We start from the raw sequence: 24,343 nt of genomic DNA, 5'->3' as shown, positions 1-24,343 counted from the left end.
GCCTCCTCTGTGCTAGAGGCTGATGAAACAGACAGCTTGGCCCCGCCCTCGTGGAGGGCACACTAAACAACCCAAGTGTGGTGGGAAGGAGCAGGATGGAGAAAGAACCATGTCTTAGGGGGAGGTGGCAGGGAAGGCCTCTGGAAACCCATTGTAGACTGAGTAATAAGGGACCAGAAAAAAGGGACAGCTGTGGGAGCTGCAGGGCCAGAGCCTCACAGGCAGAGGGCACTATAGAGCCCGGGGATGGGCTGGAGCTTGGTCGGGGAGGGTGGAGGAGGAAGGGTCAGGCCAACGCCAGATCCTGCAGGGCTCCAGGGAAATTCATTTGGATTTCAGCTTAAGTGGAAACAGGAAGCTACTGGAAGATCTTGGGGTTTTTTTGTTTTTTTGTTTTTAATTTTTTTTTCAACGTTTTTTATTTATTTTTGGGACAGAGAGAGACAGAGCATGAACGGGGGAGGGGCAGAGAGAGAGGGAGACACAGAATCGGAAACAGGCTCCAGGCTCTGAGCCATCAGCCCAGAGCCTGACGCGGGGCTCAAACTCACGGACCGCGAGATCGTGACCTGGCTGAAGTCGGACGCTTAACCGACTGCGCCACCCAGGCGCCCCTCTTGGGGTTTTTTTGTGTGTTTTTGTTTTTTGGTTTTTTTTATATAATGGTTTTATTGAGGTATAATTTACATACCATAAAATTTAACTGTTTTAAAGTGTACGTGTCAATGATTTTCAGTAGATGTTGCAGGGATAGCATATCTTAGTCCAATTTTAGGACGTTTTCATCACCCCCAAAAGTTCTGTTGTGTGGTTCCACTTGTTTTCAGTGTCTGGAAAAGGCGAATCTGGAAGGACAGAAAGCAGATTAGTGGTTGCCTGTAGTTGTGGCTGGGAGCAGGGAGTGACTGCAAATAGCATGAGAGGGTTTGAAGCTAGACGCTGAATGAATGGGGGTTGGGGATTGGACCTCTTCCTCTGTCCTCCGTCCACATGCTGCCTGTGAGTTTATCCACTTTTTTCAGCTTTTGAGCACACATTTCCCGAAGATGCCTCTTCTGTTGCTGCTTATTTTTTTCATGCATTCAGCAGTCTCTGACTGAGAGCTCTAAGCTCTGGCAGGACATGAAATATAGCAAGTATCTTGTGTTTCTTTCATCCAGAGCATGAACAATGCTTATGCATTACTGTCAGCTTATCGACTGAAGGAAAGAATACCATGTCTAAGCAGTGCACCCTGTCTTTCCCACCACAAGTGCAATCTGATTGATTATAACTGTTTCTTTTCTTTCTTTTTTTCCAAGTTTTATTTTTAAGTAATCTCTGCAACTAACATGGAGCTCAAACTCAAAACCCTGAGATCAAGAGTTGCATGCTTCGCAAAGGAAACAATCAGCAAAACTAAAAGGCAACCGACAGAATGGGAGAAGATATTTGCAAATGACATATCACATAAAGGGTTAGTATCCAAAATCTATAAAGAACTTATCAAAAGCAACACCCAAAAAACAAATAATCCAGTGAAGAAATGTGCAGAAGACATGAATAGACACTTCTCCAAAGACATCCAGATGGCCAACCGACACATGAAAAAATGCTCCACATCACTCGTCATCAGGGAAATACAAATCAAAACCACAATGAGATACCACCTCACACCTGTCAGAATGGCTAACATTAACAACTCAGGCAACAACAGATGTTGGCGAGGATGCACAGAAAGAGGATCTCTTTTGCACTGCTGGTAGGAATCCAAGCTGGTGCAGCCACTCTGGAAAACAGTGTGGAGGTTCCTCAAAAAACTAAAAATAGAACTACTCTACGACCCAGCAATTGCACTATTAGGTAGTTATCCAAGGGATAGAGGTGTGCTGTATCGAAGGGACACATGCATCCCAATGTTTACAGCAGCACTATCAACAATAGCCAAAGTACGGAAAGAGCCCAAATGCCCACTGATGGATAAATGGATAAAGAAGATGTGGTATATATATACAATGGAGTATTACTCAGCAATCAAAAAGAATGAAATCTTGCCATTTGCAATCATGTGGCTGGAACTGGAGGCTATTATGCTAAGTGAAATTAGTCAGAGAAAGACAAATATATGACTTCACTCATATGAGGACTTTAAAAGTCAAAACAAATGAACATAAGGAAAGGGAAACAAAAATAATATCAAAACAGGGAGGGGGACAATACACTAGAGACTCATAAATATAGAGAACAAACAGAGGGTTACTGGAGGGGCTGTGGGAGGGGGGATGGGCTAAATGGGTAAGGGGCATTAAGGAATCTACTCCTGAAATCGTTGCTGCACTATATGCAAACTAATTTGGATGTAAATTAAAAAAAAAAAAAGTTGCATGTTCCTACTGAGCCAAACAGGCGCCCCCGATTTCTTAATGTCTCTCCCACCTTGACTTTCATCTCTCAGGACAGAGACTATGTCTGCTTTTCAATGCTTTCCCCTGGCACTTGGCACAGTCCTTGGAGCAAAGTAGGTACTTCATGGATATTTCTTAAACAAATGATGGGAACAGGGTCCTTGTTTGTTCTCAGCTGCATCTCCCTTGTCCAGAGGACAGCTTAGCACACAGTAGGTTCTCAGCTACTATTTATTGAATGAATGGATGTGATATTTCACTGGGAATGACATCATTTGCCAGTAAACCCCAGAGGTGGAGGTGGTGTGGATCCTGGGTTTTCTGAGAAAACTCACTCACTGCTAATAGTCACTGAGCTCATTTAAGTCTCAGGCAGCGTGTGAGGGGCCAACCTGCATCATTTTATCAGATCTCCTCCTGAGTCCTAAAGGTGGGTGTTATTATGATACCCATTTTATGGAAAAGGAAATGGAGGCACAGAGAGGGCAAGCTACTGACCCACGGTCACACAGCTGTAAGCAGAGGGGGCAGATGGTCCTGAAGCTTGAGCTCACAACTTTTCCTGTACGTATTTACATATTAAAGGGAAAAGCTTAAAAAACACAATGATTTATTTAACCAGAATTAGTCTTTTATAGTGAAATTGTTTATCTTGAACAGGGGGCCTATATGGAACACACTTTTGACAGGAATATTGCTGGAGCACCTGAAACCACAGTGGATGAGTGTGAACACTGAGGAAGGTATAGGGGAGCAAATCTTGCCACCCCAAGATATGCCTCTTTGGCGCACTGATTATTTTCAGCTGGTTATTTTTAAGAAGCTGCAGACATGAGAGATGCTCTGAAAACTGAGAATTTACCCTTTTGTAAGAGATATTCATACATATAAGGGAAACACCCTTTTGTAGGGATGTCTTTCTCTGTCACAAAGCAGAAAGAGGGGGATGGATAAATAAATCTCCAGAAACTGTTATCAATAGAGACAGCATGGACTTAAATCTACTCTTGCTTCCTGTGCTTTCCCCAGGAGCCTCTCATAAATGAGAGGCTCATCCCCAACACCTTCTTTTGTCTTTAGCTGGAGATGGTATTTAAAGTGATACCTTAGGGGCGCCTGGGTGGCTTGGTCGGTTAAGCGTCTGACTTCGGCTCAGGTCATGATCTCACGGTCCGTGAGTTCAAGCCCCGCGTCGGGCTCTGTGCTGACAGCTCAGAGCTTGGAGCCTGCTTCCGATTCTGTGTCTCCCTCTCTCTCTGACCCTCCCCCATTCATGTTCTGTCTCTCTCTGTCTCAAAAATAAATAAACGTTAAAAAAAATTAAAAAAAATAAAGTGATACCTTAGATCATTGTGGGGAGTGGGTCTCTCTCACGTATACAGGCAGTATGCATGTTATTGAACTTTTTTTTTCTTCTATTAATGTCAACTTAATTTCTAGACCAGCCGAAAGAATCTTGCAGGGTAGAGGAGCATGTGATCGAAGAGACATTACTTATGCCTCTGGATGTACACGGTCAAGGCCACCACCCTAGATGTGCCCCTTATCTAACTGTAGATATCCCTTGATGTCATACAGGTCCAGGCCTTGGAGACCCCACTGTTCTCAGCCTTGGCGAGCATCAGTGTCCCTTAGGAGCTTGTCAGAGAGGCACGTTCCCAGGCCCCCTCCCGGTGGCTGAATGAGAATCTCTAGAGGCAGGGTGGGGAATCTGCATGTTTAACAAGGCTCCCCAGCATGTTCTGATGCCAGCTGCACAGGCCACACATTGAGAAACTCCTCTGGGAAGGCAGTGCCCTGGTACTGGATAGAACAACAGTGTTCAGAATATGGGAGGGGCACCTGGGTGACTCAGTCCCTTGACTGTCCGACTCTTGGTTTCGGCTCATGTCATAATCTCACGATTTGTGGGTTCGAGCCCTGCGTTGGGCTCTGAGCTGGCAGCGCGGAGCCTGCTTGGGATTCTCCCTCTCCCCCCACCTCTGTCCCTTCCCTTCTTGCGTGCTCTCTCTCAAAATAAATAAACATGAAAAAAACAAAGAATGGGAAATGAAGGCCCACCTCCACATCATGGTACGTACTCATGTAATTTATCTTTAATAAGAAGCTGAGGTCTGGGGTGCGGGAGTGATAAAGAGATTCATCCTTTGGTGTTTTTACCTCTTCTTGGTGCCCTGCAGCAACCGTGATGCAAGGAAGTCACAATTCAGAGGGGGTTCATCTTGCAAATTTTTCTTCCCATGTCTCCATTCTGCATTAGGATTCTCTTTTCCTGAAAGTGACTTACAGACCCAGATGTCTGCTAGAGTCCTCCTCCTTCCCCCCCCGCCGCCCCCGCCCCCCTGTCCTAGTTTGGTAATTTAAACCTTCTAAACGTGTATCAGCGTCAGGCCCCAGTGACTAATCCAGCCCCAATTCAGGAAGGATGGGGCTGGGGCATAATCCCCCCTAATCCGGTTGTGTGCCCCCCACCTCTCTCTAGGCTGTGTGCCTGTCTTGGTAAACTTTGGTTTGTGGGATAGTGTGGGAGAAATCCTTGAAGCATATGGAGCGCCAGGTGGGTATTAAATTCTGCCCCCTGGTTCCCCAAGAAAGCTAGCAACTCGAAAGCAAGTCAAACTTGTCAGCGGAATCCAGGACCGTTTCGGCGTGCCCGACAATTTAAGAGCACTTTCAGGAAAGCATCCAGGGGCACAAGCAAAGAGGATTAGACAGAGGAGACTAACTCCCAAGAAAAAGATTTAGAAGAACCACTGCCCCCACCAGGTTATTCAGCTGAGCACAGAAGGAGACTGGGTGTTTTAATTCAGGTTCTCAAATACAACTAAATAATCACATCAGGACAATCAGTAGCTACTTTTCACTTTGAGGCAAAACAAGATGATGGACTTAAAGACACTTCCAGCCCAAGGACAGGGTTTTTAGCTGATTTTTCTACCCCAGAGTCTGATTTTGACATGCGTCTGCACGTAGCCTGAAATCTGCAGCATAGACAGCACCACCTGGACCTGTGGTAACGTTCCAAAGGCCTTTCCTTGAATACTAGATTAGTGTCAGAGCTTCAGCAGATTGTACGGCAGCTGTACTTCAACAAAATAAATAAATTAATTGAAAACAAAAAGGAATTCTGGCTGACATGTTTAGATATACTCACAATGAAGCAGAACACGAGGGAAGAAATACAAGCAGGGAACACTCCCCTGGCACTTAATATGTTACAGGAATTGTTCTTAGGACACTTACGAACATGATTCTCACAGCACTGCAAGTAATCCGGAGGTGGGTGCTGTAATGATTCCAACTGTCCTGATGAGGAAACAGAGTCACAGAGCTGCTAAATGACTTCGCCCAAGGACACGGAGCTACTTGGGGGGGCAGCTGGGATGTGGACTCAAGGCAGCCCGGACACAGAACCTCATCTTTAACCATTATGTCACACTGCCTTCTGTAAAATGACAAGGCTGTGACAGGCTGTGACATGATAGCGTAGAGTTCCTTGCATGGGTACAAAGAGTTTATGTGTTGCTTTTCGTGGTCAGATCTCAAGTTCAGTCATGACTCCAACTGTCAGGTTCGGAGACCCTCATTTCTCCCACTGGGAAAGACACAACAGTTGACATCTGAATAAATTGCCTTTAAGACTCAAGTTTATGGGTCTCCTTGGAATTTGTGTTGAAACAGAAGCTGTCCACACGACTGAGAAACAACACTCGACTCCCCACTCGACTGCACTCTGAATTTATTTCTCTGCTTCTACGCCTGGATCCATCCCAGCCTCACCTTCCCTGGCCCTGCTCCGTGCGGAGAAGCTGGGTTGCTTGGCTAGTCTGCGTCTTCAGCTACCTCCTGGTCAAGGTATGACCCAGGCACCCAGGATTTAAGGGAGGAAGGACTAAAGGCATCTGTCTTATCTTCCAGTGGCAGGAGTGGAAACATTTGTCTCAGTGGCCGCTGGGTCGTGCCAGTGTGGACTGCCACAGCTCTCCATTTGCTGGGGGTATTCTGCCAGGATGTAGAGGAAGCCACCCAGGGCTGCGACAGCCATGGCTGTGTTGTGGGAGGAGCAGCCATCTGGGGAGAGAGAGTCCTCTTTGTGAGTACTGTGTGGTGGCCACAGTTCCGTTATGAGTGCTTTTCAGATACTTTCTCAGCCAGCCAGATCCCCTTTGCTGGCTGGCCACCCATCCCCCAGCTGCTATGAGTGCTGGTCACTAATGGCTCCCTTCTCCAGAGAAATGACTTCAGCCAGTTGGAGCCTCCTCACTGGGGACGTCATGCCTCCTTCCAATGACTCACTTATACAGGACACAAAAGCCTAGCCCTCCATCTCAGGGGGGTGACTCAGGTCTGATTCCCACTCCAGAGCCTCCTTCCCCTGGGATCTGACCAGGAACCACATCGTTGTCCAGCTCCTTCCTACCTTCCCTTGCTCTCAGGCCCTGCATGAGACCTTCTAGGACAGCCCCCCATGCCTGTTTTGCACATAGGGAAACTGAGGCTCAGGTAGCACAGCCGAGCTCCCCAGCTCTGGCGACTCCACAGCTCATTTCTTGACCCTGACAGCCTCCTGCATTGCTGCTTCAGTCTTGCCCATTCCCAGGTGACCCTGAGCACCTGCCTGAGACAAAAACTCCTTAGATGTTACTTAGTTCTCTGAACTCAAAGTGGGATGCCCACCTTTCACTCCTGAGCAGAAGGAGCCAGGACTTTCCTCTCCCCTCAGAGTCTTGGAGAAGGGACAGACCCCAGCCAGGTCCTTTGGCGGGGGAGGGAGAATGCAGGTTTCAAGGAGCCTAATTACCAACTCTAGCAGTCCACATTAACATATGCCAAGTTCCGTGGGGAGTGCTTTGCACAGTGAACTGATATTAACCCCCAACAGCTCTATGAAGGAGGCACTGCTAGGTCCCTATTTTACAGATTAAGAAACTGGGGCTCAGAGAGGTTGAGTGACTGCCACAGTGAGGAAGGAGCAGAAGCAGATTCAAACCCTGTACTCTAAATCTCCGTGCCAGCTGCCCCCTTGCTCCACAGGTGTGGAGCAGAAGGAAGGAGAAAACACCACTCCCACCTGGGCAGCTTCCTAGACTGCTGTCAATCTGCAGGGGCCTAGGAAGGACCTTGGCCTTCAGAAATTCTGCAGCTTCCTCTCCAGCCCTCAGGACGGTCCTGGGGTTCAGCTGTGTGCCTCTAGGGAGCAGCCAGCTCTCCAGGGTGTGCACAGCATACCCCCTACCACCTGGTCATAGGTAGCCCCAGCCCCCTGTGTCAGGCAGGCCTAGTCTGGGCAGGGGCCTCTGGAATCTCCAGAGAACGTCTCTCCTTTCCCCAGCCCAGCCTTTGGTGACAGCTACAAAACAACCCATTGGAGTTATGCTTCCCTCTCTTGTTTACCTGCAGGCAGATGATGCGGCTGCAGGGGAGCTCATGGGGAGGCATTTAGTTATTGGGATCATTCACCAACATATGTTGGGCATCTACTCTGTGAGCTGGCTGTTCCACCTCCTTCTGCGTCTGTCTTGCAGTTATTTATTTTTTCTGAATAAAAAAATGGGCGTGCCTGAGTGGCTCAGTTGGTTAAACGTCTGACTCTTGGTTTCGGCTCAGGTCATGATCTCACAGTCCTTGAGTTCGAGCCCTGCGTCAGGCTCTGCGCTGACAGTGTGGAGCCTGCTTCGGATTCTCTCTCTCCATCTCTCTCTCTGCCCCTCCCCAGCTTGTGCACACACACTGTCTCAAAATAAATAAATATTTTAAAACATGAAATCAAGTTTTCTCTTCCTTCTTTCTCTCTCCCTCCTTCTCTTTCCCCCTCCCTTCCTCCCATATTAAACCTTCTCTTTCTTCCCTTCTCAATACAATTATATCTTATTCTCATTTTCTCTACACTGGTGGACTGACCAAATAATTTATTATCTCAATCAGGACACTTTGGGGAGGAAAGGGGGCACTATTTATAATGGCTACAGGAAGAGATGGAAGCTGGGGACATCTGGACATGTGGTCACCAGGATTATACTGGTCACTTGCCTGCTGGCTCGAGGATTCCCTCCTGTCCTTTCTTGCTTCAAACCACAGTGCACTGACCCTTCCAAACTACATTTCCCAGGATACTTCGCTCATCATCTGGTCAGGTTTAAATTTTTTTTTTTTTTTAACGTTTATTTATTTTTGAGACAGAGAGAGACAGAGCGTGAACAGGGGAGGGGCAGAGAGAGAGGGAGACACAGAATCTGAAACAGGCTCCAGGCTCTGAGCTGTCAGCACAGAGCCCGACGCGGGGCTCGAACTCACAGACCGTGAGATCATGACCTGAGCCGAAGTCGGACGCTTAACCGACTGAGCCACCCAGGCGCCCCCATCTGGTCAGGTTTGAGCAACAACATCCACAGGCTGAAAGAGTGGAGAAGCCGGGGTATTTCCTCCCCATCTCTGCCTCCTCTGTGTCCAGCCCCTGCAGGCTCTGCTATCCCCACTTTGCTCCACAGTCTCTCCAGCTCTGCCTCGAGGGAGGGTAGTGGCTTACTGCAATTATTTATCTCTGGGTTTTCTCACTTTTCTGTGTTCAACTCTTGCAACACCTCTGAGAAGAGTTCCCTATATTAAATTCCCTCTGCCTCAAGTTCCTGGTGCAGGTTCTGTTTTCCCGACGTGACCTTGTCTGAGAAGGGTTATCTCTGTGATTTTCAGTAACGCACTGAAAATTCCTTCATGCTCCTTTCACTGGAGACAAGACCTCTGGATTTCCACTTCCTACCCTGCCCTCTACCTCCCAGACCTGGCCCTTCAGGGATGCCAGGGGACTTTTCCACTGAGGTCAACCTGTGTGCACTCTTTCCAGGGTGTCCTGGTTTCACGCCCAGAAGGTCCCTGGGTATTTTCATTACCTGTAAATTGTTTTTCTCGCCTCTTCACTCTTCTTAAAACGTGCTGTTGGTGTTGAATGGCTGTCAATAATTCTTCATCTTCAGCAGCTGGGAGAAGGGTGAAATGTGACCTTCTCATGATAGATTTTCACACATTACTCACCAAACCTCCTCCCCCTCACAACACCTCAAACAACTCAGATCTTCTCCTGAATCTGGAGGTTCTTCCAGAAGGTTCCTTGAGCACCCATCTGCAGATCCTTACCCACTGTCTAAATTTGTCATCTACTGATGTTTCTCCAGTCGTGGTCCCCCAACCACCTACATCAGAATGGCTGGAGGATCTTGTTAAAAATGCACGTTCCACAGGCCTACCTTGTACCTGCTGTTTTAAAAGCAGACTATCTTTATTTCAGAAGCTTTGCCTTGGGGCGGCTGGGTGGCTCAGTTGGTTGAGCTTCCCACTCTTGATTTCGGCTCAGGTCATGACCTTACGGTTGGGTTCATGAGATTGAGCCCCGAATCAGGCTCTGTGCTGATGGGGTGTGGATCCTGCTTGGTATTCACTCTCCCTCGCTCTCTGCCCCGCCCCCACTCATGTGTGCATGTTTTCTTTCTTTCTTTCTCTCTCTCAAAAATAAATAAATAAACATTAAAAAACCAACCAACCAACCAACCAACCAACCAACCAACCAACCCTTTGCCTCCTTGCAAAACATCCCAGGCTTCTGTATTTATTCGGAACCTCCTCTGTACCATGCACAGGACAGGAGGTTTCCTATGTTTTAAGTCTACTCCTCACAGCTCAGGAAGGAGATTATTATAGTCATTTATTTACAGATGAAGAAATCAAGGCTCAGAGAGGTGAAGGGACTTACTCCCAAGAGGATCAGCTGCCCAGGGTCACACGGCTGGAAAGGGGCTGCATCTCTTGTCTCCCTATCTCTGCTTCTGTGTCACCCTCTCCCAGACATCTCCCCTGACCACTCCTGCCCAAAGAACTGTCTTCCATAGACTTTTCTTTCTCAGCCTGTTGTCTCCTTCACAGCCCTTATCAGAACTCACCATTATTTCACTTATTGGTTAATTTAGGTAGTTTCTGCCTCTTTTCTTCAGACCCTAGTTTCCCCTGAAGCCTAGAACAGTGTCTGGCACAGAGCAGGTGCTCAGGGAATACTCATTGAAGGAATGGATTTGTTAATGTAGGTCACGGGGCCAACATCTTCCAATAAGACTGTCTCCCCTCCTGCAGAGTTTTGGCTTTTTAAAAGGTCTGACCCCATTTCCGTGTATGTGTGAGTGTTCATGTGTGTGTTTGCACCCACATACATGTTGCAAATCTCTCTCTGAGCCCTTAACACCACCGCATCACCTCTCCTCACTTGGCCTAGAAATCCAGCCCCCAACCACCCGCATGCTCCCAGCCAGGGTACAAGTGCAGCTCACCAGGCCTCCCGAAGCATCCTTCCTCTGGCTTCTGCCAGTTGAGAACGGCCTCCAGCCACCAGAGCTTGTAGAAGTCTGAGAAGCCACTGATTCCACAGAACATGACTGGAAGCAAAGACAGAGGACCTCCTACAGGCCTGTCCCCCAAGCCCACCTGCTTCCACTGCTCAAAGCTGCACAGCGCCACCTGCCTCCTCCCGCCAAGGTGAAGCAGCGCCAGGAAGAGGGCGCTCAATGCAGTGGCTGGAAGAAGGCAGCTCCCAGGTTAGGTCCTGCCTTCCATTTAGACCCTTCATTACAGTCACTCAAGAGTTGGGGTCAGTAGAGGGATCTAGACACCCAAGCTAAGGAGCAGCCACCCAGAGACCCCTTTTCTGCCTCATCTCTGAGGCTTCAACGTCTGTTTGCCCATCAGCTACTCAGTCCAGAGCTCCATCACTGAGTCAGCCTTTGGGGGCAGGAAGCAGTCACATAGTGACAGATAAAATATGGGATGACAAGTTAAATTTGAGTGTCCAATAAATATAATTACAAATTTTAAAGTATATGTATAGCCCATGAAACGTTTGGGATATACTCATACTAAAAATGTATTTAGTTTATCTGAAGTTTGAATTTACCTGGGCACCCTGTATTTTTATTTGCTCTATCTGGCAGCTCGTGTGTGTGTGTGTGTGTGTGCGCCCTGTGAATCAGGGACACCCAACTGCTTTGTCCCTAGAGTGCAACGCCAGGGCTCACTGTTCTCCATGAAGATGTCCCGGGTGGGGTACGCATATCCGATAGCCTCAGCTCTCTGGTTCAGGTCCATCATGTTGGCACAAAAGAGGTTCATGTAGTGCTGGCTGTGGCGGAACAGCCCCTCCGTGCATCCCTTCTGGGGAGACAAACACCCGGAAATAAGGAAGTCAGTCGCATGGGTGACAGACTGGCACTGTTACAGAAGACTTGCAATTCTGAGATGGTCTGGCAGGTGGTTGCCTTTGGGGAAGCTCTTTCCCCTTTTCCCACAATTTCTTCCCCATCTACACACCCCACCTGCTGGGGGCTCTGTCACTGGGGGATCAGAAAGCTGGGTTTGAATCCAGGCTCTGCCACTCAGGAGCTGTATGACCTTGGCTGGCTAAGTTAACCTTTCTGAGCCTCGAGGGTCTAAACAGGGAAAGGGCAATGCTGCTGGGAGCCACACCAAAGGCACTCACATGGATGGGTGCTTCCATAGTTAGGAAGGCCCCGACACAAGCCCAACACTGAAGGACACACTATAGCAGTAGCTGCTGTCACATTTAGATTGCAGGCTACCCCAGCTGGCAGCTTCAGGGCTGCTCAAACTGTGAGCCATGGACTGGTCTCAGGGACAGGATAGGAGATGAGAAGAGACTTTAGAAACTTCTGTAGCAATGTGTCAGAATGGCTTTCTATCCGTCCAACCTAATAATTTAAAATAAGTTAATTTTAAATAATTTTAAATATTAAATTTTTAAATTTAATTTTAAATTTAATTTTAATTTAAAATAATTTAATAAAAATAATTGATATTATATTTAAAAAATAATTTTCCTCGTAATCTGATTTTTTTTTTGTATTTACAGAAATACTGGACTGTGACAGCCTGCATATAAATAACATTTTTTAAAAAACCTGACAAACAAAAATATTAAGTCCCTTTTCAGCTAAGGATTTCTGGTCATGGAATAACATCTTTCAATAGAGATAATGAGGCTTACTTTTCTATGTAAGGAAATATATATGTTTAAAATTATCATTATTGGGCGACCTCATGCTTGTTTCTCTCTCATCAATAAATAAATAAACATTTAAGAAATTATTATCATTATTTAGCAAAGTCTGAGCTCCTGGGCTTGGAAGAGCATGGCAGGCTGCAGAGGTGGGGGTGGGACTGGCTTGTCTTGGTTTTGTTTTCTGGAAGCTGCTATGGACCAAATATTCTAAATCCTTTTCAATTTGTTATTGTTTACTAAATTCTTTCTGCTGCTTCTCTTTTATTCTTTCTCTTTTTTTTTCGGATGCCCATGATCCAGTTCAGCATGCAAAGCTATCTAACAGAATCCCTTTACTAAATCGTTTACAGAATCGTTTACTAAATTCTTTCTGCTGCTTCTCTTTTATTCTTTCTCTCTTTTTTTTTTTCGGATGCCTATGATCCAGTTCAGCATGCAAAGCTATCTGTCCAACAGAATCCCTTCCCCCCCTACAGTTTGGTTCAATGTTATAGTGGGCAGATGGTAAGCTACGCTTTTTTTTTTTTTTTAATATTTATTTATTTTGGGAGTGAGAGAGAGAGTGAGAGCATGAGCGGGGAATGGGCAGAGAGAGAGGGAGACAGAGAATCCCAAGCAGGCTCTGTGCTGTCAACGCAGAGCCTGATGTAGGGCTCGAATTCATGAACCGTGAGATCATGACCTGAGCCAAAACTGAGAGTCAGATGCTTACCCAGCTGAGCCATACACATGCCCCTATGGCAGACTACTCTTACTACTCCTTCACAATCCCCAAAGCACAAGTCCAAAAACTTGCTTATTTTCCTGGTAGATACCATATAAAACCATGCTGCCAAAGGCCTTCTTTACCTTTCTTCTTTTAAAAACATTTTTTTAAGTTTGTTTATTTAGTTTGAGAGAGAGAGAGAATGAGAGAGAGAGAGAGAGAGAGAGAGAGAGAGAGAGAGAGAACACAAGCGGGGGAGGGTCAGAGAGAAGGAGAGATAATCCCAAGCAGGACCTGCAGCGTCAATGCAGAGCCCGATGCAGGGCTTGAACTCATGAACCTCATGATCGGTGAGATCATGACCCAAGCTGAGATCAAGAGTCAGACACCTAACTGACTGCGCCACCCCAGCCCCTCTTTACCTTTTTTCCCCCCTCTGAGTGTGTGGCTAGCCCACATGGGCACTCACCAATCTGGCTGAGAGGAAAAAGAGCAGCTGGTGAGACAGGCAATAGCCTGAGCAGCCGGGCTTGGTCATGAGGGTCCTGCAGAAGTCTGAGAGCCTGCAGGGCTGGCCACCATCGGTCCTGGGGGAAAAGTGGTTCAGGCCCTAGAGAAAGGGTGTCCTAAAGGAAGCCTGAGGACATGGAGACTTCCCTGGTCCCTATTCCCCGACTAGTTATTAGAACCCTGGTAGTTTCCAGGCACCCAGCTGTGCACAAGGGGTTGCTGGATAAAGCACAGGTGTACTGTGACTTGATTTGCTAAATCAGTATCCCAGCACAGGGGAGGTGACACTGGAGTTACCTGGGTTGGAGGAGCTCCAGGAGGCTGCAACTTCCTATTGCACCTTGGAACCCCCAAGTACAACCTTTCCACCCTGCCCTAAACAGCAGATCCCTGAACCTCAGGCTGATTCAGGGCTTGCTCCAAGCTCACGAGCCCATTGCACAGCCGGATAAAATGGTAAGTTAACTGGGATCCAGTCCTGCTTTCAGAGACCTACAGCCCAGTGAGAGGGCAGAACCATAAGACAAATGTAAATTGCACCTATGGCTACCAGTGGTGCTAAGAGAGCCAGCCCACCACGGGAGGTCAGCTTGTGCAGTGAGGTCAGGGAAGGTTCTGGAGGAAGGATGCTGGGGGTGCCCCTAAAGTATGAGCAGAGTTACTTAGGCATGGGGGAGGGGTGGGGCAGGGTGAGAGGAGGCCCACAGAGGCCAGATGGGCATAGGCGCGGGTTTAGAAGTGGGACAGAGTAGGCACTGTCTGTCTGACAGTGAGAGTCTGACATGAGCCCCAGGGGCTGGACTAGAGAAACATGGAGACCTGGAAGGGCAGTAGGACTTGGGGCTTTGTTCTGAGAACAACAGGAAGCATCACACAGCAGGCAGGAGTTTCAAATGTGGTTTTTGAAAGGATTGCTCTGATATGGGAGACCGGTGGGGTGTGGAGTGGGGTGGGGTGCATGTTTGGACCAGGCGTGAAGTATTGAGTGGACAGTGGGGGCCAGCTCGGGTGCCATGGGAGGTGGGAGAGGTTGGTGTCTGGGGTGGGGGGGTGGCTGTGCCTGGTTTCACACAGACCCTTGGGGACTTGGAGAGTGCGTGGAATGAGAGGACAAGCAAAGAGCAAGTACTTTTGGGTTTTTTGGAAGCAGGGCAAGTACAGGAGGCCCACCCTGTTCCCAGCAGCTGCACCAGACACGAGTCACTGCTTTCCTCTGAGAAGGAGTCCTGAGTCTCAAACGTGGGGTAGACCATGGAGGCATCTGTGCAGGTCCAGGCACGCGGAAGCTTCCAAAACCCAGGCTGGATGGTTGATTGGAACTCTGGCAGAGAGGTGGGGGTGGGGGGAAACACCCAGAGGCAGTGGGCCATCCCCTACCTTACTGCCCCCAGGTTCCTGTAACTCCAAGCCAAGCAACTAGGTGTCCCACCCCCGTTACCCCTGACCACACACAAGTGCCTGCTTAGGGCTTTGAACCTTGTCTGCTGGTTGCACATTGTGTTTGAAACACTTTTTTTTTTTTTAATCCATAGGAATAGTGTTGGGACAGGCTTTGACCAAATCTACTGCATCCCCTGGAAGTTTGAGACACACAAAAAGGGTTAGTTGACTCCTTTGGTTTGGCTAGAAAGTGGAGCTCTTACAAAAAAGATGCCCAGCTTAGGGCTTCTTAGGATGACACAGGTTGGGATAGTCCCAAGGGCAAGGCCTGGGAGAGGGTGGGGAACCTGGATGTTGGAGGTAGAGAGGGCTGGGTATGGTCACATACTTTGTGACCTTTGAGACTTTGAGAAGGAAGGGAGGACTGGCCAATTATCCCCCACTCACTCCCACCTCTGACTGGGAGCTGGGAGCCTGGGAGGCAGGACTGGACAAGCATGAGGGGCTGCCCCCCTCCACACACCCCCCCCCCCCCCAGCAATGATTCACTCCAGGTTTATAGGGTGGGTCAGAGACTTAGCATTATAAGGCACAAGAGAGATACTAGAGGCTAATATTTGCAGCACAAAGGGCTGAATTACCTTTGAGGTATTCCACTCTCTGGGACAGACCAGACCCTCCCCTCTGGTCTAGGATGAAGGCTCCCAAGCCTGGGGGGAGCTAAACAAATGAGGGGGGACATGTTCCCTACTCTCAGACCTCACTGCGCCACTCCCTGTGTGGGTGGGAGAGGTCATCTCAACCCAGTCAAGGATGCCCAAACATTCCTCAGGGTCAGCCTGCGGTGTGCTTCGCCCACAGGACCCAATTGGTCACAGGTTGTCCCAGACCATCCCTTACACTGGGAGGAGCACCCCCAGATGCTGTGTTCTTGAAGAAATGAGATCCCCGCCCCCCACCCCTGCTATTACCTCTTAGGTACTTAGGGTCACTCAGCTCGAGGTAGAGAATGGATCTGTGAAGGAGAGGTGCTAGTTTTTCCACCAGCTTCCCCACACTCAGGCTCAGCGGCTGCAGCTGGGGGTCCCGAGCCCATTTTTCCTGAACACCTTTTAGCTGCACTGGAAAGGAAAAGAGATCATTCATTCCATCATTTGGCAAATCATTTGGACAGGAAAAATTATCCTAAGCTATAATGCTTACTGAGCCTCTCTGCCTCCTCCAGCTCCTGAGGAGAAGGAATTCACTGAGCTTATTGGAAATTAGACCTTGTGGGGCTCAGCTGGGTGATGGCAGTGGGGGCACTAGAGTGCTGGAAATTGGCAGCCAAGAGCTTGATTTCTGGAGGTGAGACTTCATTCAGATCCTGACTCTGATACTTTCTTGTTGGGTGACCAGAGAAAGATATTTAATTTCTCTCCATTTTACATTCTTCATCTATAAAATGGGGGTAATGATGGCCCTTACTTCTTGGAGTGGGGAGTTGTAAGGATTAAATGAACTAATGCATAGAGAGGACTTACCATTGTCCATAGTACAGAGTAAGCACTCGATAAAGTTTAGATATAAGTATCAATTAATCATTTAAGGCTTGCTGTCCAGGAGAAAAAAAAATGAGGGAGGGATTCAGATGCAGTGTGGAGAGCTGCTGTATACAGTTGAATAGGTTGTACATTGCACAAGAACTGCACACAATCCTATCATGGGTTTGTGTATGTATTTAGCCAAGTTTCCAGCAGATGGCAGGCAAATGACTTGAGGAAGGAGACATATTTTTCTAATTTTCACAAAGGTGCCTTATGGATTACTAGTGGCCCTACAGGGGTCGGAGAAAATGGTGGTGGGGGGAAGGTAAGAGGTGGTCAAGAGAGGAGATGGGAGGGAGAGCCTCAGCACAGGGCTGAGAGGGTAAGAGGTGGCCTGAATTGTTCTCTGCTCCAGGAAGAGAGCTTTGATGGGGAGGTTGGGCGAGGTTTAGGAGGGTGCTAAGCAAACCTTTCGGGGTGATGGGCTCTGTAGCACTCTTCTCCAGGCTTGGCTCTTTCCCTGCCCTTGAACCTAGGCCATCTGCTTCTGAAGCCTTGTTCCAGATTGCTTGACTCTACAGCAGAAGGAGGGTACTGTGCTGGCACCCAGAAGGGGTAGCCAAGTCATCAGTGAGATGAACCCAACCTGGCCTTATGGTGGTGCTGGGTCCTGAGTCGTGTTTCTATCTCTCCTATTCCTCCCTGCCTGTGTGGCTGCTGCTGCCACCTTCTGGATCACCCTCTTGGCAGGTGGAGGTAGTTGGAGGGGCCCTTTTCTCTTTGAAGGTCAATGTCCACCTGTCTACCTCTGAGCAGAAGGATTCAGAAAACCAATGGATATCCCATTACTATTGGGCCCCCCAGAATGTGAAATCCTTCTCGCTCTCCCAGGAGGCTGAGAACGAAGGTAGGACCCTCACAGTGAGTTCTGTGGCAGCCAGTGGTTTTCATGCCCTTTCAAGCCCTTCCTGCATTGTATGGGCTGACCCTTGAAACCAATAAGAAATTGGGGAAATGGTGTGTGACCTCCAAGGCTTGGTTGTAAAGACATTGAGGCTTCTGTCTTGCTCTCTGTGAGGCCACTTGCTCTCAGGGAAGCCGGCTGCCATGTTGTGAGAGCACCCAAGCAGCCCTATGGGAAGGTCCATGTGGTGAGGAACTGAGACCTCCGGCCACCTGCCAGCACTAACTTGCCAAGCCTGGGAGTGAACAGGGGTGGCTCCTCCTGTTCCACTCAAGCTTTCAGATGATCACAGCCCTGGCTGACATCTTGACTCCAACTTCATGTGAGACCTGAGCCAGAACCACCCAAACTGTTTGCAGATTCCTGACAGAAATGGTGAGATGGTAACTGTTATGTTGTTTTATGCAGTTAAGTTCGGGGATAATTTGTTAGGCATCAGTAGGTTACGGTAAAAGGAAAGGGCAAAGTTGTGGAGAGGAGAGGAAGGAGGAGGGGGTGGCCCTGGTCTGAGGCTGTTGTGTGGTGTTGGTGCGGGCCATCACCTCCCTCCTTCCCAGCCACCTCTACCCTGTAATGGTTCAGAGAATGGGAGCTCAGTCAGAGCAGGGTTCTAAGCCTGCCTCCTACACTTACTCACTATGTGACGTTACTCGCTATGTGAACTTGGACATTCTCTCTCTCTCTCTCTTTTGAGAGAGAGCAAGTGAGTATGGGAGAGGGGGAGAGAGAAAGAGAGAGAGAGAGAGAGAGAGAGAGAGAGAGAGAGAGAGACAAAGGGAGACAGAGAGAGACAGAGAGAGAATCCTAAGCAGGCACCATGGCCAGTGCAGAGCCCAATGTGGGGCTTGATCCATGACCCTGACATCATGCCCTGAGCCAAAATCGAGAGTCATATGCTCAACCAACTGAGCCACCCAAGGGCCCCTTCTCTAAAGTCTGTCCCCTCATTGGTAAAAAGAGGATAATCATAATGAACTTACTTCAAGGGTTATGTGGGGTCAGTGAATTACCCCATGCAAACATTTACATTATGCCAGGGCTTGGCGGGTACTTAGTGAACCTTATCTTTTATTATCTCACGGACTCCAGAAAGCAGTCCATCAAGGGAATCACCTGTCCTTCCCTTCTGTCTTCAGAAGGAACTGACAGACCCATGGGACTATTATTGACAAAGGTCTGTTGCCTTGTTTCAGGAATGTTTATTCAACCGCTGCTCAGAGGGAGCCCAGTGCTGTGTTTCACCAATAGGGTGGTCAGGAAAGTCAGTGTGTGCCCACCCTGCCCTCAAGGGCTGTTAGAGCAGTTAGATTTGAATACTAGACCCTCTGCCTATCAGCTGTGAGGAATAAGGAGTCTACTGAACCTCTCTGTGCCTCAGAGTCCCCAAGTGCTGAAAGAACAAAACAAAGTACTCCCAGCTCTGGGCGTTTGGGGATTACAGTGGGTACCCAGGTAACATCCAAGGCATGTTTGCCGGGCCACATGCTATGGCTTTGTGGGTTCCTTCCTTTATTAAAAAAATAGATTGGCGGCACCTGAGTGCTCAATTGATTGAATGTCGGACTTCAGGTCCATGACTTCAGGTCATGGTCTTGTGGTTCGTGAGTTCAAGCCCCACATTGGGCTCTCTGCTGTCAGTGCAGAGCCTGGAGCCCACTTTGGATCCTCTGTCCCCTTCGCTCTCTGCCCCACCCCTGCTCATGCTCTCTAAAAAATAAACATTAAAAAAGATTTAAAAAATAGATTAAATGTTATCTCTTACGGGGCACCTGGCTGACTCAGTCAGTGAAGCGTCCAACTTTGGCTCGGGTCATGATCTCATTGTTCATGAGTTCAAGCTCTGCATCAGGCTCTGTGCTGACAGCTCAGAGCCTGGAGCCTGTTTCAGATTCTGTGTCTCCCATTCTCTCTGCCCCTCCCCTACTCGCACTCTGTCTCTGTCTCTGTCTCTCTCAAAAATAAATAAAACATTAAAAAAAAAAGGTTATGTCTTGCAACTGCATTAGTATATAGATATGTTTATGTTATATATTACAGCATTCTTTTTGACCTAAAAGTTCATTTTTATTCCTTCTGACTAAAAAAGAAACTAAAACATTTTCCTGGATCCCTGAAAGTATTCTGTGCCTAATGCGGTAGCCAGCTCTGTGGTTTATTACTATAATTCATTTCTAGAGGTGTTACAGGGTGTGTCTGGGATTAAATGGAGACCCTGGTCCTAGCCTGAGAGGATCTTGGATCTTAGGGGTCTCCAGGATGCCACATGGGGGGGTCAAGGGTGTGGGGAGGACACTGGGGCGCCAGGCATGGAAGCAGACCTGTCCGGGAGCCCCTCCTTCCACTGGGACCTGGAGGCTGGGTGGGTGGTGGATGGCAAGTTGCACTGGCCACCCAGAGGAGGTTGGTGTGAAAGGGGGGCCAGCCAGAGCCCCAGGCTGATTCCAAGTCAGCTCTGTCACTTAGGTCAAGGTGGCCTTCTTAGAGGGGCTTCCTGCAACTCGAAGTGAGTGTGGAGTGGCTCCTTGCTTGCACTGGCCTGTCACCAGCTCCCTCCACAAGGATCTTACATCCCTGAAAGCTGAACAAACACTTGGCTTTTTTTGTGGAGGCTTCAGATGGCTTTGGCTAGAAGTAGGGGGAGTGGAGTTGGAACCTGATCTTGAGAGTTCCTGGCTTTGTTCACAGGCGCCCTCCCATACATGCTTCTTGAAAGGGGACCCTCCCTCTGCCCACCTGGTTCATGGTGTATCAGGAGAGGGGCTGTCAAATGAATCATTTCCTCCTGGGAAAACAATAAGTTCCCAATCTTTTCTCATGTGGCCTCTGAATCCTCTTGCTTCCAAAATAATTGAGTAGAGCAGGGCCCCAAGACACCCAAAAGGAGTAAGCTGCCCAGCCCTTCTTTCCTTATAGTTAGAGCAGGATACTTCAGTGGCCAGGAAGTGGTCAGGTCCCAGGGGTACAGAGCAGAGAGGTGACAGGCTGGTATTCCAGGGGTCAGTCTAGGATAACAAGAGTGCACCTACCTTCCAGCACCCGGAACCCCACCACGCCATCCAGGTTGATTTCAGGCAGCCTCTTCTCTAGGAAGGAAATGGCTCTCTCCAGCGCGGAGAGGATGAGGCCTGTGATGGTGGCTTTGCCTTCTGGGGTTTCTGGCGGTGCCAGCGAGGAGGGTCGCAGCGGTGGTGACGCTGACAGCAGCAAGAGCAGGAGCAGGAGCCCTGGGCTGGACATGGCTGGCCCTCTGCTTGAGTCTGGTGCAGTGCTTGAGCCCTGGGGCGGCCCGCCCCCACGTACCCTCCTCCAGCCCCTTCCTCCTTGCCCCTCCCCTGCAACGCTGCAGACGAGTGGCAGGCAGGGCTGACCCAGCAGGCTGGGCTGGCCTGGCAGAGGTGTCTGGGAGGGGCAGCTGCAGGGGTCTGATTGCCAGGGGGTGGGGGATGGGGCAGTGGGGAGCAGGCCAGCCCTGGAATGGAGCCAGCTAGAGCTGTAACTTCCCACCCTTTCCTTCTCAGTCCTGATTCCCCAGGCTTGTGGTCTACATTTTGGATCCCCCAACTGAACTTATACTCTAGAAATCAAAAAGCACTGAAACGCAAAGGATTTTTTTTTTTTTTTTAGTGTTTATTTTATTTGTGAGAGTGAGAGACAGAGCGTGGGGGGGAGGGGGGGGAGGGGCAGAGAGAGGGAGGGAGACAGAATCTGAAGCAGACTCCAGGCTCCAAGCTGTCAGCAGTCAGCACAGAGCCTGACATGGGGCTCAAACGCACCAACATGGAGATCATGACCTGAGCTGAAGTTGGATGCTTAACCGACTCAGCCACCCAGGTACCCCACTTTTTTTCTTTTTTAAAATAAATTTGGAATAAGCTTGTTTGACTGCACATCTGCCAGAAGAGACAGAAGACTCCTTAGGGCAGTGCCTGCCTGCCTGGCCACTAGAAACAGAATATGAGCTGCAAAGACAGAGCACATGGGTACTGAAAAAATTTCCTAGATAATCACATTTAAAGAAAAATAGAGGGGGTGCCTGGGTGGTTCAGTCGGTAAAGCGTCAGACTTCCGCTCACGTCCAGATCTCATGGTCTGTGAGTTCAAGCTCCGTGTCGGGCTCTGTGCTGACTGCTGACAGCTTGGAGCCTGGAGCCTGCTTCAGATTCTGTCTCCCTCCCTCTCTCTCTGCCCCTCCCATGCTCATGCTCTGTCTATCTCTGCCTGTCAATAATAAATAAACGTTAAAAAATTAAAAAAAAAAAAAGAGAGAATGTGTACATGGGTGGCTCAGCCAGCTGAGCGTCAGACTCTTGGTTTTGGCTCAGGTCATGGTTCATGAGTTTGAGCCCCACGTCAGGCTCTGCATTGACAGCGTGGAGCCTGCTTGGGATTCTCTGTCTCCCTCTCTCTCTGCCCCACCCTCATGCTCTCTCTCTCAAGATTAATAAATAAACTTAAAAAAAAAAAGGTAAAGAAAAGCAGGTGAAATGAATTTTAATGATCTATTTAATTTGAGCCAATGGATCCAAAACATCATTTCAACTTATAATCAATATAAACATGATCAACCTTGTAACATTTTTAAAAATATCAGTTTTCTCAAATTAAGTCTTTGAAATCTGGCATTTTATACTCGAAGCACATTTCAACTCAGGCTAGCTTCATTTCAAGAGCCAAGGAATCACATATGGCTTCTGTATTGGACAGTGAAGACCCTCAGCCCTTATTAGCTCATTCAGTGTGAAAGCACATCTGTTTTCCTGTGGGAATTTTAATGTTTATTTACTAGGTGCTATCCTGAACCTTGCTGGATGGTTACGTGATGTGCACCATAATAATGTTAAAGTCCAAAAAATTCTGAAGTTAGAAACATATCTGGCCCCAAGGGCTGCAGTTAACAGATTACAGATCTGTAAAAATAATAAAAATACCATCACCAAAATGTGCATCTTGATGGTCTCCGTGGGCTTGCTGTAGGCCACCCATTTAATTTCATTCTTGTCCTTCCTTCCCCCACCCCTGCCAGCCTTTTTATACATTTTTTCCTGAACATTTAAAAACGACAGCTTTATTGAGATATAATTCACATACCATAAAATTCGCCCTTTTAAAGTGTATAATTCAGCAGTGTCTTTTAAAGTATATTCACAAGGTTGCTCAACCATTGTCTGATTCTGTCTGATTCTGAAATATTTTCCTTCCTCCCCCTCCCCCAAAGAAACCTGTAACCATTAGTGGTCACTTCCCATTGCCCACCACCCCCGCCCCAGCCTCCTCAACTCTCCAGCCCCTGGCAACCACTAATCTACTTTCCATTTCTATGGATTTGCTTATTTTGGAAATTTCAGAGAAATGGAGAGTTATTCAATATATGATGTTTTGTGTCTGACTGCCTTCATTCAGTATAAAGTTTTCAAGGTTCATCTATGTGGTGGCATGAATCAGGACATCATTCCTTTTTATGGCTGAATAACATTCCCTTCCGTGTCTAGATCACATTATGTCCTATCCATTCATAAGTGATGGACATTTGAGTTATTTCCACCTTTGTGCTATTGTGAATAAACATTCATTTACGGGGCGCCTGGGTGGCTCAGTCAGTTGGGCGTCCGACTTCGGCTCAGGTCACGATCTCGCGGTCCGTGGGTTCGAGCCCCGCGTCGGGCTCTGGGCTGACGGCTCAGAGCCTGGAGCCTGCTTCCGATTCTGTGTCTCCCTCTCTCTCTGCCTCTCCCCCCGTTCATGCTCTGTCTCTCTCTGTCTCAGAAATAATAAAATAAACATTAAAAAAAAATTCATTTACAAGTTTTTGTTCCAAAACCTGTCTTCAATTTTCTTGGGCACATACTTAGGATGCAGTTGCTGGGTCCTGTGGTAACTCTATGCTTAATTTATTGAGGAACCACCAAAGGATTTTCCACAGGGTTCGCATCATTTTATATTCCTACCAGTGATGATGTATGAGAGTTCCTCATGCATATGTTTTTGTGTGGTAACCCCATGATACTGCAGTTATACTGTATATATTTGTGTGTACTGTATCTATATTGTGCCTTATACATAAAAAGAGCTAGATTCCCCCCCCTCCACACACACACAACTATTTTTTATTCTTTTGGGTGTACCATTGAGAATGAATGTTCCAGGTAAGACTTGTCACTATCACCACTTTAGTTAATCCTTAAAACAACCCTGAAGTGGGTACTTTTCCTATTCCCTTTTATAACTTAAAATCTGAGGCTCTAGGGGACGGGGTAAGTGACTTCTTGTGACACATTGACTCACAGCTAGTATGAGGTGTGCAGGAATTCCGATCCTTGAATCCACAGCTTAACCATGAGGTGATCCTGCTAGGGTTCAACGTCCCATCTCTGGAAGGGGAAATAATCCCCTCCTGACCTCTGGAAGGACTGAATTTTCCATGTGATGTATGCCAAGTGGGCAAGGAGAACAAGCCAGGGCTGGCTGAGCTCCAAAGCACCCCAAGCTGGTGATGCATCTTGTCCCTTTCTCCCTAGAGAAACAATCCTCCCTTGTTTTCCAACTGGGAATTCAGCTTCCAGAATGTGACATTTACTCTTGGTTTGTCATACCCATGGCACCTGGCCTTATCCTCATAGATCCTCAGAACAGGAGGGGCTGAGCTGAGAAGTCCCCTCCTTTAATTATAGGTCAGAAAAGCCAACTGATTGAGAGTGGCTTATTCCAGATCATGGAACCCATGAAGCTGAGATCTCAGACCCCAGCCCCATCTCACCACAAAAGGGTGGAGAGAGTGGGCAGGGCATGTGCTCCAGCCTCCCAGGCCCTGCACCTGCATCT

The 24,343-nt window shown here is 48.1% G+C and overlaps 1 protein-coding gene across 3 annotated transcripts; it reads right to left on the bottom strand.

Moving 5' to 3' along the window:
* Window positions 1–621: 621 nt before the first annotated feature.
* On the bottom strand, window positions 622–20,864 carry C18H16orf89 (chromosome 18 C16orf89 homolog). Of its 3 annotated transcripts, XR_009256507.1 has the most exons (9): window positions 20,551–20,864; window positions 16,006–16,155; window positions 14,825–14,975; window positions 13,614–13,731; window positions 11,438–11,573; window positions 10,697–10,801; window positions 9,272–9,358; window positions 7,779–7,922; window positions 6,344–6,455 (listed from the first exon to the last, which is right to left on the bottom strand). XR_009256507.1 is itself a non-coding variant. In XM_058710410.1 (8 exons), the coding sequence occupies exons 1-8, from the start codon at window positions 20,759–20,761 to the stop codon at window positions 772–774; spliced, it is 1,032 nt and encodes a 343-aa protein (XP_058566393.1). In that variant the 5' UTR covers window positions 20,762–20,863; the 3' UTR covers window positions 622–771. The 3 variants fall into 3 exon arrangements, 2 of the variants coding, with proteins under 2 accessions (XP_058566393.1, XP_058566392.1); XM_058710410.1 differs by lacking the exons at window positions 6,344–6,455; window positions 7,779–7,922 and adding an exon at window positions 622–845 and having other exon boundaries at window positions 20,551–20,863; XM_058710409.1 differs by lacking the exon at window positions 7,779–7,922 and having other exon boundaries at window positions 6,107–6,455; window positions 20,551–20,859.
* Between the last annotated feature and the right edge of the window lie 3,479 nt (window positions 20,865–24,343).

The sequence above is a fragment of the Neofelis nebulosa genome, chromosome 18, assembly GCF_028018385.1.
Source record: "Neofelis nebulosa isolate mNeoNeb1 chromosome 18, mNeoNeb1.pri, whole genome shotgun sequence".
NCBI lineage: Eukaryota > Metazoa > Chordata > Mammalia > Carnivora > Felidae > Neofelis > Neofelis nebulosa.
Note: the sequence above shows the minus strand (reverse complement) of the source record. Positions and strands in the feature narration are given on the sequence as shown.